Here is an 18,046-nt window from a genome sequence, read left to right on the forward strand (position 1 = left end):
TGCGGTGCTCCCACAGCAGCACTAGGAAACTGGCATGGGAATGTTGCACAAGAAAGAGGCCACCAGCAGCCCTTCCCAGGGTATTTTGCAGCAAGAGCAGCACAGCATCCAAGCACCTTACATCTTGCAGACACGGTGCTACCAGGACACATCATGGCTCTTGTCCTGTATCAGCCAGCAGTGCTGCTCCCAGGCTGTGCTTTGCAAAAACTCCTGCAATTTCAGAGGCACAAATGGGCAAAAGAAGGTGCTTTGCACACTGCCATCCCCTTGCACACTGCTTTGCATCTCACTGTCCACCTGCCAGCTCCTGCAGTCCCACCTGGAGAAGCACGAGGGAAATGATCCACCAGGAGAGCGCACGAAGCATCCACACCTGTGCAGGGAGAGAACATAATAAATAACAAATGCAATCTGGTTAGAGAACATAATATTACTTTCAATGTAAAAATGAATTACATCGCATACAGTAATACATCACAACGTTACCATTCGCCGGCGCAGAGGCGGTCCTGAAGCCCGGGGCTCCGTTCCCAGAGGACGAAGAATCCGAGCACAGCCACCAAAGGACCTTCGGGGGGAAGAGGGCATCCGGCCGCGGCACACAGCAGGCCAAGCAGGAAAGCGGGGTGGATGAGAAACTGCTGTTTGTTTCAGCTGCAGCTCAGGCTGGAGGAGCCCTGAGGTCGGAGATGGAAGTTTCCTGCTCAGTGCATCGCAGCACCCCGTTGCCCCGGGCCCGGTTGCAACCCGACATCCCCACGCGTCCGACCCGCACCTCCGGGTCCCTCCACATCGCATCCCTCCCCGAGCATCGGCGGAACGGCAACGGCCCCACCTGGCGGGCGGGCCCGAGGGCTGGGAACGGGGCTCGGCGGCATCCCGAGGCAACCCGCTGCCGGCCGCAGCCCCCCAGGAGCACCGCAGCCCCCTCCGGCCCCGCGGCGCTGCGTGATGCTGAGCTGGATGCGGGCACGGCACCTCCCGGCCGCGGGGCTGCAGCACCCCGGAGTCGTCCTGCTGCAAAACGTGGGCAGAGAACTGCAGAAAGAGTTCTGAAATGTTCCTTGCTTGTGTGTTTGCATGCTCACAGCCCGAGCAGTGTGCTGAGGGGGCAGGATGTACCCCAGTATTCATCTCCAAATGGATGCTCCTAGATGTGCTCAGGCACAGCCAGCTCAATACGGTCACCCGGGGCCAGCAGAAATGGTAAAAGAAAAAAGAAATTAATTAAATCAATTAGCAACGTGGATCACTGGGCACTATGGAATGTGTTGGGATGGGGTTTGGGGATCTGAGAGGTCTTTTCCAACCTTTATGACTCTGTATCACCTGTGACAACACCCATGCACAGCCCTGGGATGTAAAGCACACCTGACCCACTGCCCAGAGTGGGCAGCAAAAGGGTCAGGAGGTGAGAAGCTGTGGGCTTGGTGCTCCAGGAAGCCATGGGGAGAAGCAAACAGAGATGCTGGAAAAACAGGGGAAGAAATATTTGCCTTATTTCTAAGCTTGGCACATTTGTATCTCAGCCAATTGGCTTAACTACAACTTGCAGTCCTTATTTTGAAAGATGGGCATTTCTCTGCTGGAAATGCTGTCCTCGAATATTTCCTTCGTCTGAAAGCTGCGAGGGTCAATACATCAGCACTAAAGTCTGCTGAGTGCCTCGAAATAGGGCGATATCATTTCCAAAAGTAAGTGACCACCAGGCTGCCGTTAGCCTGACATTGCAGAGGAGGAGATGGCTCTTTGCAACTTTGATTTACTGACAATTGTTGGAAAAGAAGCAAGCCAGAAATGAAAGCCCAATATTTCCATTACAGCTTACTTAACGAAAAAATATGGTAGGAAAGTCAGACATCATAAAATGCCCATCTTCTCACTATATTTACAGGCTTGTACAATAGCTTGAGCCAGGGCAAGAATCAATGTGGAGCAGAGCTCTGAGTGCAGCAGTGCCGCAGGGCAGGGCATCCCGGTCCCAGCAGCAGTGCAGCGTGGCTGTGGCCATTTGCCCCAGAGAAACCTGTTGGAAGGCTGAGCAATTTCTCCTCAAGCAAGCCTGTGTTACCCCTTCTTGTCTGTTTATCTCCCCTGGACAAGGGGAATGCTTTGACCTCAGGCTCCGGTGTTACAGCGTTACATCAGGCATCCAGAGTGGATGCATCTGGATGTGCTTTTAACCTGGAAGATGTGCTTTGGGCAAAGAGCTGCTTGGGCTCCAGGCAGGAGCAGCAGATCTGAGGTCCATCAGCAAGCCCAACAAAATCACATAATGCAGCTGGGATGGGAGGATGCTGCTGTGAAGGCAGAGGAGCCCCTGTGCCGGCGCCAGGCAGCGCTTCCTACGGCTCAGTCAATACTTTAATCTATTGTAATGATTATCATTACTGATGTTTAGTATAATCACCTTGTCTGATACAATTGCTAGAATCTGAAAGTCAACTAGATTTTAATGGTTCATCATTAGGAGCATTATTTAGTCGGATTAAACTGGTCTTAATTCCTCTGCAGCTATCATTTAAAGCTGTTTGGAGCTGTTGTGGCAGCCCCCCTCGTCACGATATGAATCAATGCCCTGCCTGCACACCATGTATTTCCAGCTGCACTTAGCAAGCAATGGCACAGATGGACATCGAGGTGCTACAGCAATTAATATTCATGAGCTGTCCCCACCACCATTAAAGTTTCTCTAAGCAGTACAGCAGCAGAAGATGGATACACCGTGCTGCCCATGGGCAACCAGAACCTGGAGCCCCAAACTCCTTAACCATATAACTGGGTTCTTCTGTGTGCAAAACATCAATTTCCCATCTGTTTGCCTTTCAGAAACCAGGGAAAACAGTGATGCTGCTGAGGCATTGCACTAGAAACCCCAAGGGACCATTTTTTGTTGCTTCCTTGGTGTGCTGCAGAGCTCCAAGGCCAGTTAGTATGGAGGTAACACAACCACAGAGCAGCCAACTGCACCTACATGCTTTCCATTACGTGAACCAAACTTGTTTCCCTAAGACTAACAATACATTTATCTGTCAGCCAGAATACAAATGTGAATTTAGAAAAGATGCGGATTTACCCCTTCACAGGACAGAGGGGCAAATTAAGGACATTTCCTTTTACTGAAACAAGTGAAGCCCAGCCTGTGTTGGCCATGAGAAACTCTACACTTGAAGAACCTCCTGTGGACCGCAGAGCTCCATTAGGTAAGTTATTAGATGGCTCTGTTCACAAACAAAGCCCTCAAGACACGTTAGATGTTTCCTTTAGTTAATGAGATTCCCATGATAGCTACAAAAATAAAATTAGGCAACAATGCCATTAATCCTGGATTACACGCGGCGTGGGGGGAAGAATTAGTAGTACAAAGCAAGATTAAGACACTTTGCTTTTCAACAAATAGCTGTGGTGGAAGTGCAGTACTTCCCTGCCTAACAGAGGCAGTGAGGAGCTGCCTTTTGGTCTCTGCTTAGTGCTGGCACAGCTCTCACCTCCCCTTCTGACATGGGGAGGCTGGGTCTGGAAAAAAGGGCTGAGCAAAGTAACGACAAAGAAGCCTTACATCTTCAGAGGCCACAGGGAGCAGCAGTGACAATGGGATGTACCTGCTGGGTGATGACACCAGTGGTTAGTACCCATCTAACTTACTGCTGCACAGGACTTAGTTCACATCCCCCACCCTCCCAGAAACACCCAACAGCAGATTTGTCAATGGGAAATAATTTTTCCTCCCCAAATACTCGCTTAACCTATATATGAAATATTATACATACGAACTATCATAAACAAACAACTACAGCTGTGCATTTACAAAGTTAAATCGTTTTCCATCGAAAGTCTTAAATCTTATTAACTTCGTACATCCCGTATTTGGCTGTTTTAATAAACAGCAGTATGAAATAGGGATAAGAAGGCAACCCAAAATAGGATTACATGGAGCAACAGAAGGGGAAATAATCTTTGAAGAAATAATCTAAGACCAAATTCTAACTGCATTAGAAAGTAACAAGTCATGGTTTCAATCAGCAGCCAGGCAGGAGTTTGATAATCTCATGCGCACAGCATATAAATCTGCAAGTGAGACAAATTGCATTTTAATTTATGTACTGAAAAGGTTAACTTCTAATACCCTCTGCTCGCTTAAGAAAGCAGCAAAGACATTCCCTCACAGCACACACAGCAATAAAGTAAGCAGTGTCATGGGGCTGGATCTCACACAGCCTCAGCAAGGCCACGCTGTGCAGAGCAGCAAAGCATTGCAGCAAGACCTGGTATTCACAAGGCTGCTTCTGAAGTCCCAGAATGCAGCAACTCAGATGCATCATGAGTAGTGACAGGAGAAGGGGGGACAGTTTTAAACTGAGACAGGGGAGGTTTAGGTTGGATCTTAGGAGGAAGTTTTTCACCCGGAGGGTGGTGACACACTAGCACATGCTGCCCAAGGAGGCTGTGGATGCCCCATCCCTGCAGGCATTGAAGGCCAGGCTGGATGTGGCTCTGGGCAGCCTGGGCTGCTGGTTGGTGACCCTGCACACAGCAGGGGGTTGGAACTGGATGAGCACTGTGGGCCTTTTCAACCCAGGCTACTATGTGAGTCTATGATCACTCCTGGAACAGAAGTTACAAATCAGTCTGCATTTCCATACCCAACAACAGGGCTGATGTTACCCCCATCCCTCCAAACACAGCCAGGCTCCATCTCGTTCTTCAAAGGGAATGAGTTTCACGATGAGCCTAACAGTGTGCCAACTCAGACCGACCTTTAGAAAAGTCTTTTTGGTCATAAACTTATTTTCTGACGTGTGAATCAGCACATACACATTCATTGAAACATTAACTTGAATTTATTCTCTTGGATCTTATTAAAGATTTCATTCAACACAACACAGCGTTGTCAGAATCCCTCATGTTCAATAGGCAACTGCAAGGTACAGTCTTGTATGTTGTGGTGTCATTTTTCCCCTCTGTGGTACTTACCCAAACCTGCAGCTTGTAAAGAAGTGCAAGTCCTAGAAAACCATCATTTGCAGTGTATGGCAACATGCAGTAACTGTATTCCACAGAAGGCAAAGGCATTTGTATATAAAGTTTTAATTAAAACAACAAAATGTGTACTAATATTCTGCAATGTAAATGGGAATCCAACTATCCACTGGACAGCGATAGGACAAGGGGGAATGGTTTTAGACTGAGACAGGGGAGGTTTAGGCTGGATCTTAGGAGGAAGTTTTCCACCCAGAGGGTGGTGATGCACTGAACAGGTTGCCCAAGGAGGCTGTGGATGACCCATCTCTGCAGGCATTCAAGGCCAGGCTGGATGTGGCTCTGGGCAGCCTGGGCTGCTGGTTGGTGACACATAGCAGGGGGTTGGAACTCAATGGTCATCGTGGTCCTTTTCAACTCAGGCCATGCTATGATCCTATGATCCCAAGAGCTGACACCACAATTCTGCTTTTACATCAGCAACGGATCCACTGCACTGATGGTTCTTAATCAAAGGCCAGTTTTCTTCCATATGTGACCAGACTGAGCAGTACAGAACTCCAGGCTGAGTTCAAGGCACAGAGCTAAGTTCACCTATTGTTTTAAAAGAGCTGCATTACTGTTATAGAGCTGTAGATTTTCATCTAGAATAGTCATCTTGTGATATGCATTGCATCATCATACCAAATAAATACTCCCAAAGCACCCACTGCTGTGATTCCCACCACAGGGAGAAGCAGTGAGAAAGGCAAACATTCAGGAAAACAAAGGCTTTGTACAGTCCTGAAGCAACAGAATAAATATTTGCAAATGAGCGAAGATGAAAACAGTGAATAAGCAGTGACAAATTTGTGACAAATAAATAGCAAAAAATAAATGTGGTTGCAAAGCTCCTGCAGTCTGACCCATCAGAGTCCCCAGGTGTGAGAAGGGCTGAGCTCAGCACTATGCATCCTCCTCACCCACCAGCAATGGCTCCACTTCCAGTGCCACCAGAGCACGTGGTCTCTCCTTGTGCTGACCATACAGAAGGAACTGCACCGTCACCTGTTATTTTGGGGTAAGGAAGTAATCAACCAGGATACAGAGGCAGTACTTGCTTCCAATCAAAGATGTAATGAGCTGTGCAGAAGAGCAGCCCTCCATTTAGTGCTGGCACAGACTTCACATACCACGGTCAGCAGGGGAAAGCTTAGAACTTATTCATATATTGTGGGATATCACCCATCTATTTAATCCTAATGGTGGAAGGCTATACATTAGCATATGAGCTTTTCCATATCTTTCTTAATACTCATTTTCAGTGCTCTGTGATAAAAAGTTAAGTCGTCTTATCTGTAATACTAAAAAAGGGAAGATATCAAAGAAAAATCAAAATCCCAGCTCCCCTTGGTTCCATGGCTCAAATACAAGTGAAGACATCCTTCAGTATCCCTCGCTTGCATGGGTCCTAAAGTATGAGACTAATTAGAAGTGGAAGAGGAGCAATGTTCCCCACTGCCCTGTGCTTCTGCAGCAAGTAGGCAGGGGACCCCACTTCTGGATGCTGAGAAGGAGAGGAAGCTGGTAAGCCCTTCTTAGCAGCAGTTCAGAAGGGCCTGATCAGCAAACAAGATGCTCATCATGCCCAAGGAGGCTGTGGATGCCCCATCCCTGCAGGCATTCAAGGCCAGGCTGGATGTGGCTCCGGGCCTGGTGGTTGGTGACCTTGCACAGAGCAGGGGGTTGGAACTGGATGAGCACTGCGGGCCTTTTCAACCCAGGCCATTCTAAGATTCCATGGTGATTCTGTGATTCTCATATCCCACAGAATTCCACCTCATTTGGGGTTTACAGGCACTGACAGCCTGACAACACTAGGACTCATTATTTAATGCTGTTTTCAACACAGAATTGTGCAATTAGATGTGTTTATTTCTATTGTAAAACGAACCACTGGAAACGCTGCTAATCTACAAAGAATGAACAAGCATTTACTTGGCCTTTTTCTTGATAGCTCCAGCTCTGAAACAACACTCCTGGCTTTCAGCAGCCCAACATTTAGATAAAAGGGTGTGTGCACCTGGAAAGGACAAGAGAGGTCTCACTTCTTTTGCCAGATAGTTAAGCACCAAAGTTGACACAAAACACTCTGTTTTCTAATAGAGATACCACTTGTGAGATAAAAGCAGAACACAAACCTACCCAGCTATGTCTTTCCATAAGCGACGATGGTTTATTTTTAAAGGAAACTGTCTTCAGGGAGGCCTGGAAAGAGGGGAAGTTGCCTACATTGCAGGCAAAGCCCCAGCAATTGCCCTACTTTTTCCAAAGCTTCCCTGCATCCCACCTCTCAGGCCCCCCAGCTAAAGATTAGACAGGATTTCTTTCATAGACAGCAGATCAGCACTCTTCTTAAGTCTTTCTGTAGTATTATTTGGGGAATCATCTTCTTAAAGCTTAGCAAATTAGCTTTATAACATATATAGCTACTGCTTAAACTTCCTGCTTCTTTCTTTTTCTCTTTCTTTCTTTTTTCTAGTAGGCCTTGTCATACCCACAGAACAGCATCTCCACAAGTCTTAATAGCTGCACTGGTAAGAAAGGACGTGGTGAACCGGGGATCAAATTGCTGCAAACAGATGGTAGGCTGGGACAAGTCTGGGCTGAAACACTATCACTGTTAGCCACCAAGCTGGCAACAGAGCTTCTAAGGAGGATAAGTTACAAACAAACCATGTGGAATTCACAAAAGAGCATTTCCAGAGGAAGGCTTTTCTTTTTTTAGCATATGCGCTCATCTGCTCATATCCTTAAACTAAATGCTACAGCTTAATGTGGAAAGAAGGTTACTGCTCAAGTCTTTGACTTCCTGGGGGAAACTGCATGGGCTAAGCATGCAGAAAGCACCACATGGAGGAGACAACCACACGGACTCCTCAGAGTGATGGCTATGATGGCCACTGTGCCAAGGTGCCAAATCTGCTTCACAGAACCTAAAGACAACTGCATGACAACTCAAATAACCCAGCAGCACTGAGACAAAACACAGGAGTGCAGAGAAGTGTGTCTGGCTGGGAAAGCCATACTGAGGTCAGACTTGCATTCTTTGCACTGTGTAATTGAATTACAAAGCGTGATGTTTTGTAAAAGTATATAATGGATTCCAAGTGGCTGCCCTACAGTCCACTAAAGGTGCAAGATAACAGTCTGTGTACAGCAGCCTGGCTCTGGCTGAATATAGTTGGGCTATTTAGTATCAACCTGGCCACACTTAATGAAAAGAAGCAGGTATGGAGGATTTGAACACGGTTCCCTGACAATCAAACAAACAAACAAACACAGAAAAAAACATGGTAAAGGGCTTCAACTGAATCTAAATACAAAGCTGAGTTGTCTGGTTCTGGAGGAGGGTAAAAGGGAGAAGGATGTAAAGGTGAAAGGGGATACTTACAGAAAAGGACCAAGCTTTCCAAAAACCCGCACTAAGTTCAGCCTGCTGCTTTCATCAGCAGACAGCACCAAGTTCCCAAGGGCAGAACCGGTGCAAAACTCATTAGTTTAGGATATGTGGAACTCAATCCTTGTGTACATATGGACCATTAAGCACTCGCGCATCTAAAAAGCTCTGATAAGGCCCAGCACAGACCCTAAGACAGGCAGCTCTGCACCCAGTGTCTCTTACAGATGGCACCCATTAATAAGAATGCATTTACACCTTGGGCACGTGGCCCCTTGAGAAACTCCAACCAACTTCCACTGCAAAGCAGCAGTTGGAAGGAGACAATTACTGGAACAGAAAATCACATCCGATTTATAATTCAAAAGCGTCATGTTATGAAACTCCTTCTAAAAGGGAAAAAGAAAAAAAAAAAAAGAAAAAAAGAGGACAATTCATACTTTACAAACAATTGGACACTTCCATTATTTACTGAAAATAACTGGCTTATTGTGCAACCCAACAAGCCTAACTTGGGACACCGAGGAAACAGGATGACCATGTTATCCTGTTAAGCAAGCTGAAAGAAGCCCAGTGTAATCCTGTGCTAACTAACACTGCTCCTGCTGCCATCAGGAGCCCATTTGTTCCTAAAAATAGTCAACGCTGGCCCCGTCAGATGGAAGCAGAAGAAAGAACACTGCAGCAGACACAGAGTAAGTGAACCCTTAATCCTTCCTTGGACCTTGAGAAATGAGGCCTTGTTCTCCACCTAATGAAACTCTGCACATGGTGAGGAATAAACCCCACTGGAATTGGACAGTGTCAGGAACTACTTCTCAAAGCAGAGACCGCTACACAAACGGTCAATTATGAAACACCTTTCTTGTAGAAATTACAACCTTTTCACTTAATCCCTCTGCTTCCCAAAAGCCAAGCATCCCTGGTCTTTGTTTCCTGGTCTAACACGACACAGCATTTTGTTGGAATTCTCATTTTCTTGTTTGGCAACAGACAGTAATGAAGCTCTCTTTTTCAAAAAGCATTTACTTCCATACCTCGGGGGGTTCTCAAAGCTGGAGGTCTGCTCTTGTTTTCCCTTGATTACAAATACTTCATACATTTTGAACTAACTCTGTACACGACCAGATTTCTATAAGCTCCTCAACCTGATTTGGAAGCATCTGCTTTCAATACAATCTGAACTGGAAGACTATTAGCAAGATTGGATTCAGCCTCCAATCAAGACAGAACTGAGAAATGAATGTCATGTGCACACTGGCACTGCAGTTCCGGGGCTGGGCTCAGAGATGGGGGAGGTTTGTGGCCCACATAAAAGTTTCTTTTCAGAGTACATCACAGAAAGGCATCTCCAAATATGCACATCATGTACTGTAAGGGTTGTCCAGATCAAATTCTATTTTTTTTTTCTTTGTAATTAAATACTGGCAGTTTTATGCTGGGGGAAGGGAGGGAGAAAAAGTAACTACTTTATGTATGGAACAAAAGGCCTGAGCAATCAGAGCAGACACCTGGGCTAACAAGCAGTCCTGAACCCCCACAGCCTGTATTGTCTCTAACAAATTATCTCAGAATGGGCTGCTAACCACCATTCAGTCACACAAGCATCATGTTCCCACAGTGCAAATGCTTTACTAACCTGCCCACTTAAACCACCGTGGCTGCAGATGCAGAAAGCACAGATGGCTGTTCTGAATGACAGTATGACTTCAGAGTCCACCCAAAGGGTCAGCTGTCCCGTCATTAGGCTAATTGGAGTGGCTCATGAAATTACTTTAATCAGAAAGACCACCTCAGTGCCTGGCAATCCTAACTTCTTCTACTGCTCCAGGTAAATCTGCTGAAGAACTTCCTTGGAATATGGAACAGATTAACACAACGTCCTTTAGCATGGCACAGTCTTGAAATTACTCTTCATTTTATCTCATTTCATACTTGGAGTTAATAGAGATAAGTGCAAAGATGCTAAAAGACAGAACTTAACCACTGCAATACAGCTTTAATGTATATGCTTCGTATGAACTTAATATCATCAGTAAATATGAACAAGTCCAACCTGACAAACTTGAGCTCTAACAGGAAAAGGATACAAAAACATCCAGGAACAAAACTCCAAAGCTCCCAAGGAGCCACGGAAGATGGTGTAAAAAGTAGAGGGCCGGGACAGATTCAGCAGCAGGCATCCTGAGGACAAGGCTGAGGCCATACGTGCAGTTTCCCAGCATGGCCAATGCAAACAGCAGGTAAGAGCTGCCTTCTGTTGACTTTCTCTGAAACTAAAGACAAAGAAGCTTATACAGAAAACATGTTTTGAGATGCATCACATTGAACACTTCTGGCTAATTCTGGCACTCTCTACTATCACACACCGAAGGATTTTTCAGTCACTCTTCTCCATTTTTTGTGAAAAGCTTAGTATTTTCAGCACACACCACTGAAAGCAACTGAAATCGTTACAGCTCTTAGAAGCAGCTCTACTTAACATAGTTCTTATGTAGGTGCAAAGCAGCAAGGATAATCTGCTTCCAAAGGATATTTCGTTCTTAGGAAATCTGTTGCTCTATCAGTGTGCACAGTAAAGCCCTTTGAAAACGTTGCTGTATTCCAGCTGGAATGGAAAAGGTAAAGAAAGGGGGAAGAGGAATAAGCTTGGAAACAAACTAAACCTTTTCATAACCAACTAAAAGATCCATATGAATTTGATGATGTAAAACATGCAGCATTTTTTCTTCTGTAGCCTCTTTTTTTAATATTGGCATATTAAAAAAGTCAGTAATGATATCTTCAATGGAAAAAAACAGAAGGGTGAAAGCTTTAAGCTTTAAACTACTTTCCCTATGATTTTAATTTTTGATCCTGCAGTTGGTTACTTAAAGTAGAATCATTTGGGGAAAGAAATAAGGGAGGTATCAGTTGCTCACGAAAACCATCACACAAAGCATGTTTCTGCTTATGTGTCTCATAAATCCAACCGTAAACCTGCCTCTTTCCTGCCCAATCAATATCCTTCTACTGATTAAAGACCATCATTTTCCTAAAATTCTCACCACCTTCTTTTGAAAGGGAGAAGAAAACCCTTCTTTAATGTTTTAGACTGTCACAGAAGCCAAGGAGGCTTTCACACTTTGATGCCAAATCTCAAGCAAAGGAGAGCATTCGGTAAAATATACAAGTATACGCAGCCAGAAACAGACTTACATTTTTATACAGCTGAGGAAATCTACTTCCCAAGTAAAACACACAAGATATGTAGCCACAAACAAAGCCTGACATTTCAGTCATATCGAGAGAGTTCTGAAAAATAAAGGGACACGTATTTTAGCAAGAACGTTTTCAAGCATTTCAGAGACTTAAACCGAGAGCCCGCAGGCTGGCTTTTTTTTTTAGCCAGAACTTTCAAAGCAGCTCAGGGCTGCTCTTCAAATGACCAAAAAAGGGTGAGAAAGTGTTTAATCTTCATCTTACAACAATGCACAGTGCTGCGTCATGGCTGAGACTGAGATCAAAATCGGCACCGGGCTTCAGGACAGAACACTCATATCAATCCAGTTCTTCTGCTAAAAAAGCCTGGGCACAATAATTCAAGCCAAAACTAAACACTGGAGCTAGGGCCACTAAATTGTTAGTTTTCTCACTCCGGCTGTATTTTGAAAATAAGCTGCTTCCCTGCTGGGCAATGTTGCTGGATTACAATTATTCCACTGGCATTAATACGAAGGCCATCAAATTGCTAGAATAGCCTGTGAACTTTGCTGGTGAAGTGACAGCAGCAGCAGCAGGTACAATTGTAATCTCCCACTTTTTATTGATTGCACTTTTCACTGCACGGTCTCTACATGGATGTCTGCAGTACCCAACACGGGCAGAAAGACAACACGTGGACGCGTCACTTCACAAAGCAGCACATCCTAATAACCCAAGGGACAGAATGAGCCCAAAATACAGGGAGCTGCTAAAAGAAGCTACTTTGCAGCTTATTTACTTTGGAATGTACTGTATGTACTTAGAAATCCACACAGTGCCACACGTTGTGGTTTCTGGAGCACTGTTAAAAACATCCAAATCCCCTGAAAGCTCAGAGCACACAGCGTTTTCAAGACACATGAGTTTGGGAGTTTTGTTTAATGGAACGGAAGCGGGTAAGCACTTACATTGCTCCTTCTCATTGCTGAACTCTGCTCTTGCTTTCTGATTAACAGCTGGCAAGGTAAAACAATGCACAGGGTTATGCACATCAAGATCCAGACTATACAGAAATTCTTCAGCCTTCCGCTGCCTAGAATGATAAACAGACAAAAGAGCTGGGAAATAATGTCTGCTGTTCAGGTTGCTTTTCATCCACAATACAGAAGTAAAGCTGAAGGTCTCATTTCAGCCTAAGGATCCCACCTTACTGGGCTCTGTCCCTGGCCTTGCTCATCACACACTGTGTCTTCACTGAGAAGACTGGAAGAAACGGGTCTAACAACTCCAGTTGGAATCTGCATAGTCTGTTTTTAGATAGGCTTCACTTAAACACTATAGAAAACATCAAGGTGAAGAAGCTGTGTTATAGAGAACGTTTTAACTGTTAAAACACCTCACCTTTCATCTTCTGATTCTTGAGCTTGTAGTAGACAAATTGTGAAATCAAGACGATATCCATGTTAACATAGGAGATGGCAGTGACTGTCTGAAAGAGAAGATACGTTTGCTTGTTCGGTGCACAAGAAGTACAAAATACAACCAGAACTAAGTTGTGCTTCTTGATAACGACGTGCACAACAAATGCCAAGGTGCTGCCAAAAGAAGGGAAAAAGGCATTCAGAGGAACAAGTTGGACACAGCAGCAGATGGATGCAAGGAGAAGAGTAAGAAAACGTGAGAGTTGAAAATAAGAGCAGCAGATAAGAAAGCTTCAGACACAAATAACCTATCACTGACAACTACTGCTTCCTCCAGAGAAGCCTTCCCTTCATTGAACACACTGTGATGTTGGGTTTGTATAGGGTTAACATCTTCTTTAATGCGGTGTTTTTGTTATTAAATGATTCTCCTAAAACCGAACACACAAAGTGTGTAGAACACACAAAGAATGTAGAACTATTTCCTGCCCTGGTATCTATTGTGCTGTTAATTACTACAGTATCCTAGAGTTTAAAGAGACATTCTGAAGAGGATTCATCAAAAAGTAGAAATATTGACAGATTACCTGAATTGGCAGTTGATTTGTTAAATAGCAGCCTATAAGGTTTGTGAGATCTCCAGCTATCCAGCACAGCAGAAAGCCCAAAGACAGAGCCTGGTCCACCTTTCCATCCCGACAGGCAACGTGAATTTGACTGGCACAAATTCCAGAGTTGGGAAACACTGTTAGCCAAAAATGTCTGACAAGTTGGAACATACAACGTTCAAAATCTGAGTCAAGAAAGAATAACAACATAACTACAAGAGAGCCATCAGAGCAATACCCACTAACACTTGGAAGGAGAGCTCAGTATCACTACTGCTGTCCATGTCTTACTCCAACACAACAGAAGGCTGAAATCACAACTTCATTACTGCTTGCACTGACTTCTGTGTGTGCTGTGTGTGTGTGTGTCTTCTGCAGGAAAATATCAGTCTGGACACTAAAACTTTGCCTTCATCACTTCATACTTATCCACTGTAAATACCAGCCTTTGAAATCCTGGAACAGGAAAAACCTTTAACAGAAGGGCTAAGAATGAACAGGGCTTCTGTGAGAGCTGACAACTACACTTAAGCCTCCAAACTGAAGAAGTGTTCTTCAAGTTCACAATGGGAACTATGAAGCAATCCCAAATTTCAGTCCATTAGGCACGTCTTGATGAACTACATACAGCCTAACGTGACACTCTGAATGTAAAGCCTCTTTCCAGCTCATATTTCAGAAGCTCAACAGCTTACTGAGAGCATTTTGATTTTGATTCCCACCCCCCCTTATTAGCTCAGTAAATTATATTCCTGCTACAGGGACAGACTTCGCAGTGGATCCCGTTTTGTTTCGGGCACTTTCACCTGTGAGCAGCATTTCTACTTTGCTTCTGCCATCTCCTTCCTACATGTTGAAAATCCAAACCCAGTGCCAGACCTCCCAGCAGCAGCTGATTTCACACTAGGGAAGCAGTCACTCATGTGCTGTGCCTGACTTTGTCTCAGTCCGAATTCCACTGGCAGGACCCAGCTCAACAGTCCTGGTGACACAGCGTGTGGTTTACATGCACAGTGAGCCAGTTTCAGCAGCAAGCATGCTGTGTGCACACATCTCGGGGTGGGGAAGATAAGGGAGAAGAGGTGATTTATTCTCATTTTCTCTAAGTGGCAGAGATTAGTGTCAAGTCAGTACAACAGAACAGTACATCAAGCTCATTTGTCAACCACCAAATATTGTTCTAAACATGAACAACATGCTTCCCTGGCATATTGTATCTGTATTATGCAGATAGAGAAACATATCCAAGATAAACTTAAAGAAAAAAAAGGCAGCTTGTGAAAAAGGCTTCAGGCAAGATTACTCATGTTTCAATCTGAGCACTGCCAAAGACTTTAAACTTACGGTAGTGCAGCAAACAGAAAACAGACAATGGAAATCAGCCCTATGACAATGCTGCAGTACTCCCACGCGTCCTCGACACATTCTTCTAGAAGATGCCAAATCCAGGGTGTTCCATTTATACACAGGCTCCTATTCTCTACTGCGGAGATATTGAAAGCATATGGATACAGCTGGGAAGCCATCATTGCTGGGCTGAGGCTCAGTTTCAGAAGTTTATTTCTGCCTCCATTTTTACCCCATGCAAATCCGCAAATCCGTTTACCAAAGCTGAATATCTGCTGTGAAAACCCTCTGCATGCAGACGGACGCTCGAGATCACAGTTAGTTATTTCCAATCTCATAAACAAACCTGCCAAATGCAACGAAATAAATACAGCCAGCGTGAATACGATGTTAAGCATAAGATGCTTGCTCTTGTTTATTGCTTACAGAACAGATGTCAGGCTTCCAAGAAAGAAAAAAATACTTTGTGGTCCATCACATTCATTAATGCTCGACAACTATTTGCGATGCTCTGGATTTATACCACTACACCAATTTAGTCTGAGCCCACATAAGGCACACGGTTACGTATTTACGGGGTAAAATAAACCAAACAACTGATTTGTATTTAAAACCAAAAACTCTACTGTTCATGTTTAGCATTAATCCAGCGAAGTAACGATGCCTTCTTTAATGCACACTCCACTCATTCCTTGCCCAAGGAGGCTGTGGATGCCCCATCCCTGCAGGCATTCAAGGCCAGGCTGGATGTGGCTCTGGGCAGCCTGGGCTGCTGGTTGGTGACCCTGCACACAGCAGGGGGTTGGAACTGGGTGAACATTGTGGGTCTTTGTAGCCCAGTCCATTCTGTGGTTTGGCGATTCTATGATTCACACTCACAAAACACAAACGTGGTGTTGATTTCCAGGTAATTCGTTTCCAGCTAACGTTACAAAAAGGAAATTGCTTAATGCTCAGATTGCAGACAAACTCTTATGCCCGCCTGGATCGAGGCAGACTAATTAGGGATCCAATACACTGTCCGACAGCTGACATTATTTAATACTTCAGAGGAAACTGGGCAAGCATGTGCATATTCACTGAGTAAACATAAGGTAATCCCAGCCCAAACCCACCCCCAAAAAACCCAAAGCAACAACAAAACAAAAGGACTCACTTGGCAAACCAGTGATAAATTGGCTTTTTTTCTCTTCTGCTCAGACTTCAGGTATCTGCAGCGCTCAGTGCTGGAACAAGTTTTCTGCAGGAGCTGGCTGCCTCTCAAGGGAACTGTCATCATGGGACCTAAACCACACAGACAATAAAAACAAACACGTTTTCACACGCTGAGAATTCATCCATTAGATACATGCTGCTCACGCTGGTGAAGTCGTTGGGCTTTGTAGTCATCCCTGCAAATAGCTTTTCAAGTTAAAAACTATCTGTGAGCAGCACTGCATGTAAGCTTCCCATCGCGGCACTCTGCAGATGAACAGGGTGTCAGCATCCACTAAGAAGGGAGAAGCATCAGAGCATACACGCTGCTGGGCAGGCCTTCTGCCACAAACCATCAACCATCTGTAAGCACTGAGGCACAAACCATACATTTTATTAGGTTTCAGACACCGCTGCACCTCATTTTCATCCCAGGTCAGTATTGTTGGCAGCTCCAGTTAGTTTACAACTGGACTGCATGTGCCAAACCAGGAGATACCCATCGTCTGGCACTGACACGTGCTCATAGTGCAAAAGCAGCACTGTGTTTGAGCTGCACCAATATGGATGGATCCTTCTTCAGTTCTTCCTCAACATTTAAACAAGACCAGCCACCTCTCGCTTCACTTGTCACATGAAATGCTTTGCCCTGCAAACAGAATGAGATTGGTACGACGTTGGTCTCCTTTGAGCTGATGAGAAAGGAAAACAATACAAAAAGGTGAGTTATGTTTCTATAATCATTCTGGGCCTTAATGATCCCCTGTCTGCAACTTCACCCTAACATGTAATGGCTGAGAAGTGAAATCCTCCTCATTAAGCACAGTCCCACAGTGCAGAGGCACCGGGGCTGCAGGATCACAGAATCGTGTCACAGGATCATAGAATGGCCTGGGTTGCAAAGGCCCACAGTGCTCATCCAGTTCCAACCCCCTGCTGTGTGCAGGGCCACCAACCAGCAGCCCAGGCTGCCCAGAGCCACATCCAGCCTGGCCTTGAATGTCTGCAGGGATGGGGCATCCACAGCCTCCTTGGGCAGCCTGTTCCAGCACATCACCACCCTCAGGGCGTCACACTGTGAGCAGTGCTGCAGACCCGGGGACAGCGAGGAACCCGTAGGGATGCTCGTTCGGTTGTGTGCTACTCATAGAACGGGTCGGGTTGGAAGGGACCTTTAACATCGCACAGTTCCAACCCCCTGCTATAGGCAGGGACACCTCCCCTGCTCCAGATTGCTCACAGCCCCATCCGGCCTGGCCCGGCAGTTTAAATATTCCTGCGGAAAAGAAGAACCATCGCTGAGCCCAGGGGGATTGCGGAGCTCCTGGGAGCGCCCCCAGCTCGATCCCGCCCGCTGCTCCCGGCTGCCCGCTGCTCTCCCACCGCGACCGCCGCCTCCCGAGGGCTGCGGACGGCCGGACCGCACCCAGCGCGGATCCCGAGAACGCCTCCCGCCCATGGAAGAAAAGACAACGAGAAGCAGATATTAACAAGCGCCGTCCCAAAGAGGAGCCCTGCAGACGGCCGCCACCCGGCGCAGCTCCGTCCGGGGCAGCCCGACCACGGGGGGAGCGGCGCTGAGCGGAGGGGCTGCCCGGCCGTGGCGGCTCCCGCTCGGCGCCGGGGAGGGAAACAAGCACGCGATCGCGGCACACACCGACCTGCCCTGAGGAGCTGCTGCTGCTCCGCCGGCCCGAACCCTGCGGGGAAAGAGGGATGGACGCTCCCGCACCGCACTCGGCCGCCCCCCGGCCCGGCAGCACGCTGACACCCCACGCCCCGACGGCGCCGCCCGCCCGCCCCGCCCTCAGCGCCGCAGCGGTGGGAGCGGAGCGCCCTCTGCGGGCGGCGAGGGGCCGCGCTCCGGAGCC

The 18,046-nt window shown here is 46.2% G+C and overlaps 1 protein-coding gene across 9 annotated transcripts; it reads right to left on the minus strand.

The window, feature by feature from the left end:
- Positions 1-4,823: 4,823 nt before the first annotated feature.
- LOC140256070 (lysosomal amino acid transporter 1 homolog) lies at positions 4,824-18,046 on the minus strand. Of its 9 annotated transcripts, XM_072344299.1 has the most exons (10): positions 17,837-18,046; positions 16,138-16,265; positions 15,241-15,327; positions 14,979-15,117; positions 13,614-13,743; positions 13,007-13,094; positions 12,574-12,698; positions 11,621-11,716; positions 10,513-10,698; positions 4,827-6,030 (listed from the first exon to the last, which is right to left on the minus strand). In XM_072344299.1, the coding sequence occupies exons 3-10, from the start codon at positions 15,317-15,319 to the stop codon at positions 5,929-5,931; spliced, it is 945 nt and encodes a 314-aa protein (XP_072200400.1). In that variant the 5' UTR covers positions 15,320-15,327; positions 16,138-16,265; positions 17,837-18,046; the 3' UTR covers positions 4,827-5,928. The 9 variants fall into 9 exon arrangements, with proteins under 9 accessions (XP_072200404.1, XP_072200400.1, XP_072200397.1 ...); XM_072344303.1 differs by lacking the exon at positions 14,979-15,117 and having other exon boundaries at positions 4,824-6,030; positions 17,837-17,985; XM_072344296.1 differs by having other exon boundaries at positions 14,979-15,327.

The sequence above is a fragment of the Excalfactoria chinensis genome, chromosome 9 (assembly GCF_039878825.1).
Source record: "Excalfactoria chinensis isolate bCotChi1 chromosome 9, bCotChi1.hap2, whole genome shotgun sequence".
NCBI classification, from domain to species: domain Eukaryota; kingdom Metazoa; phylum Chordata; class Aves; order Galliformes; family Phasianidae; genus Excalfactoria; species Excalfactoria chinensis.

Coding starts and splice junctions, on each gene's coding strand:
- LOC140256070 (XM_072344295.1), bottom strand. CDS start 15,379: ATGCTTAACATCGTATTCACGCTGGCTGTATTTATTTCGTTGCATTTG. Junction 13,095..13,613: donor CAAATCAACTGCCAATTCAG/GTAATCTGTCAA, acceptor CTTCTCTTTCAG/ACAGTCACTGCCATCTCCTA. Junction 12,699..13,006: donor CAAGAATCAGAAGATGAAAG/GTGAGGTGTTTT, acceptor TTATCATTCTAG/GCAGCGGAAGGCTGAAGAAT.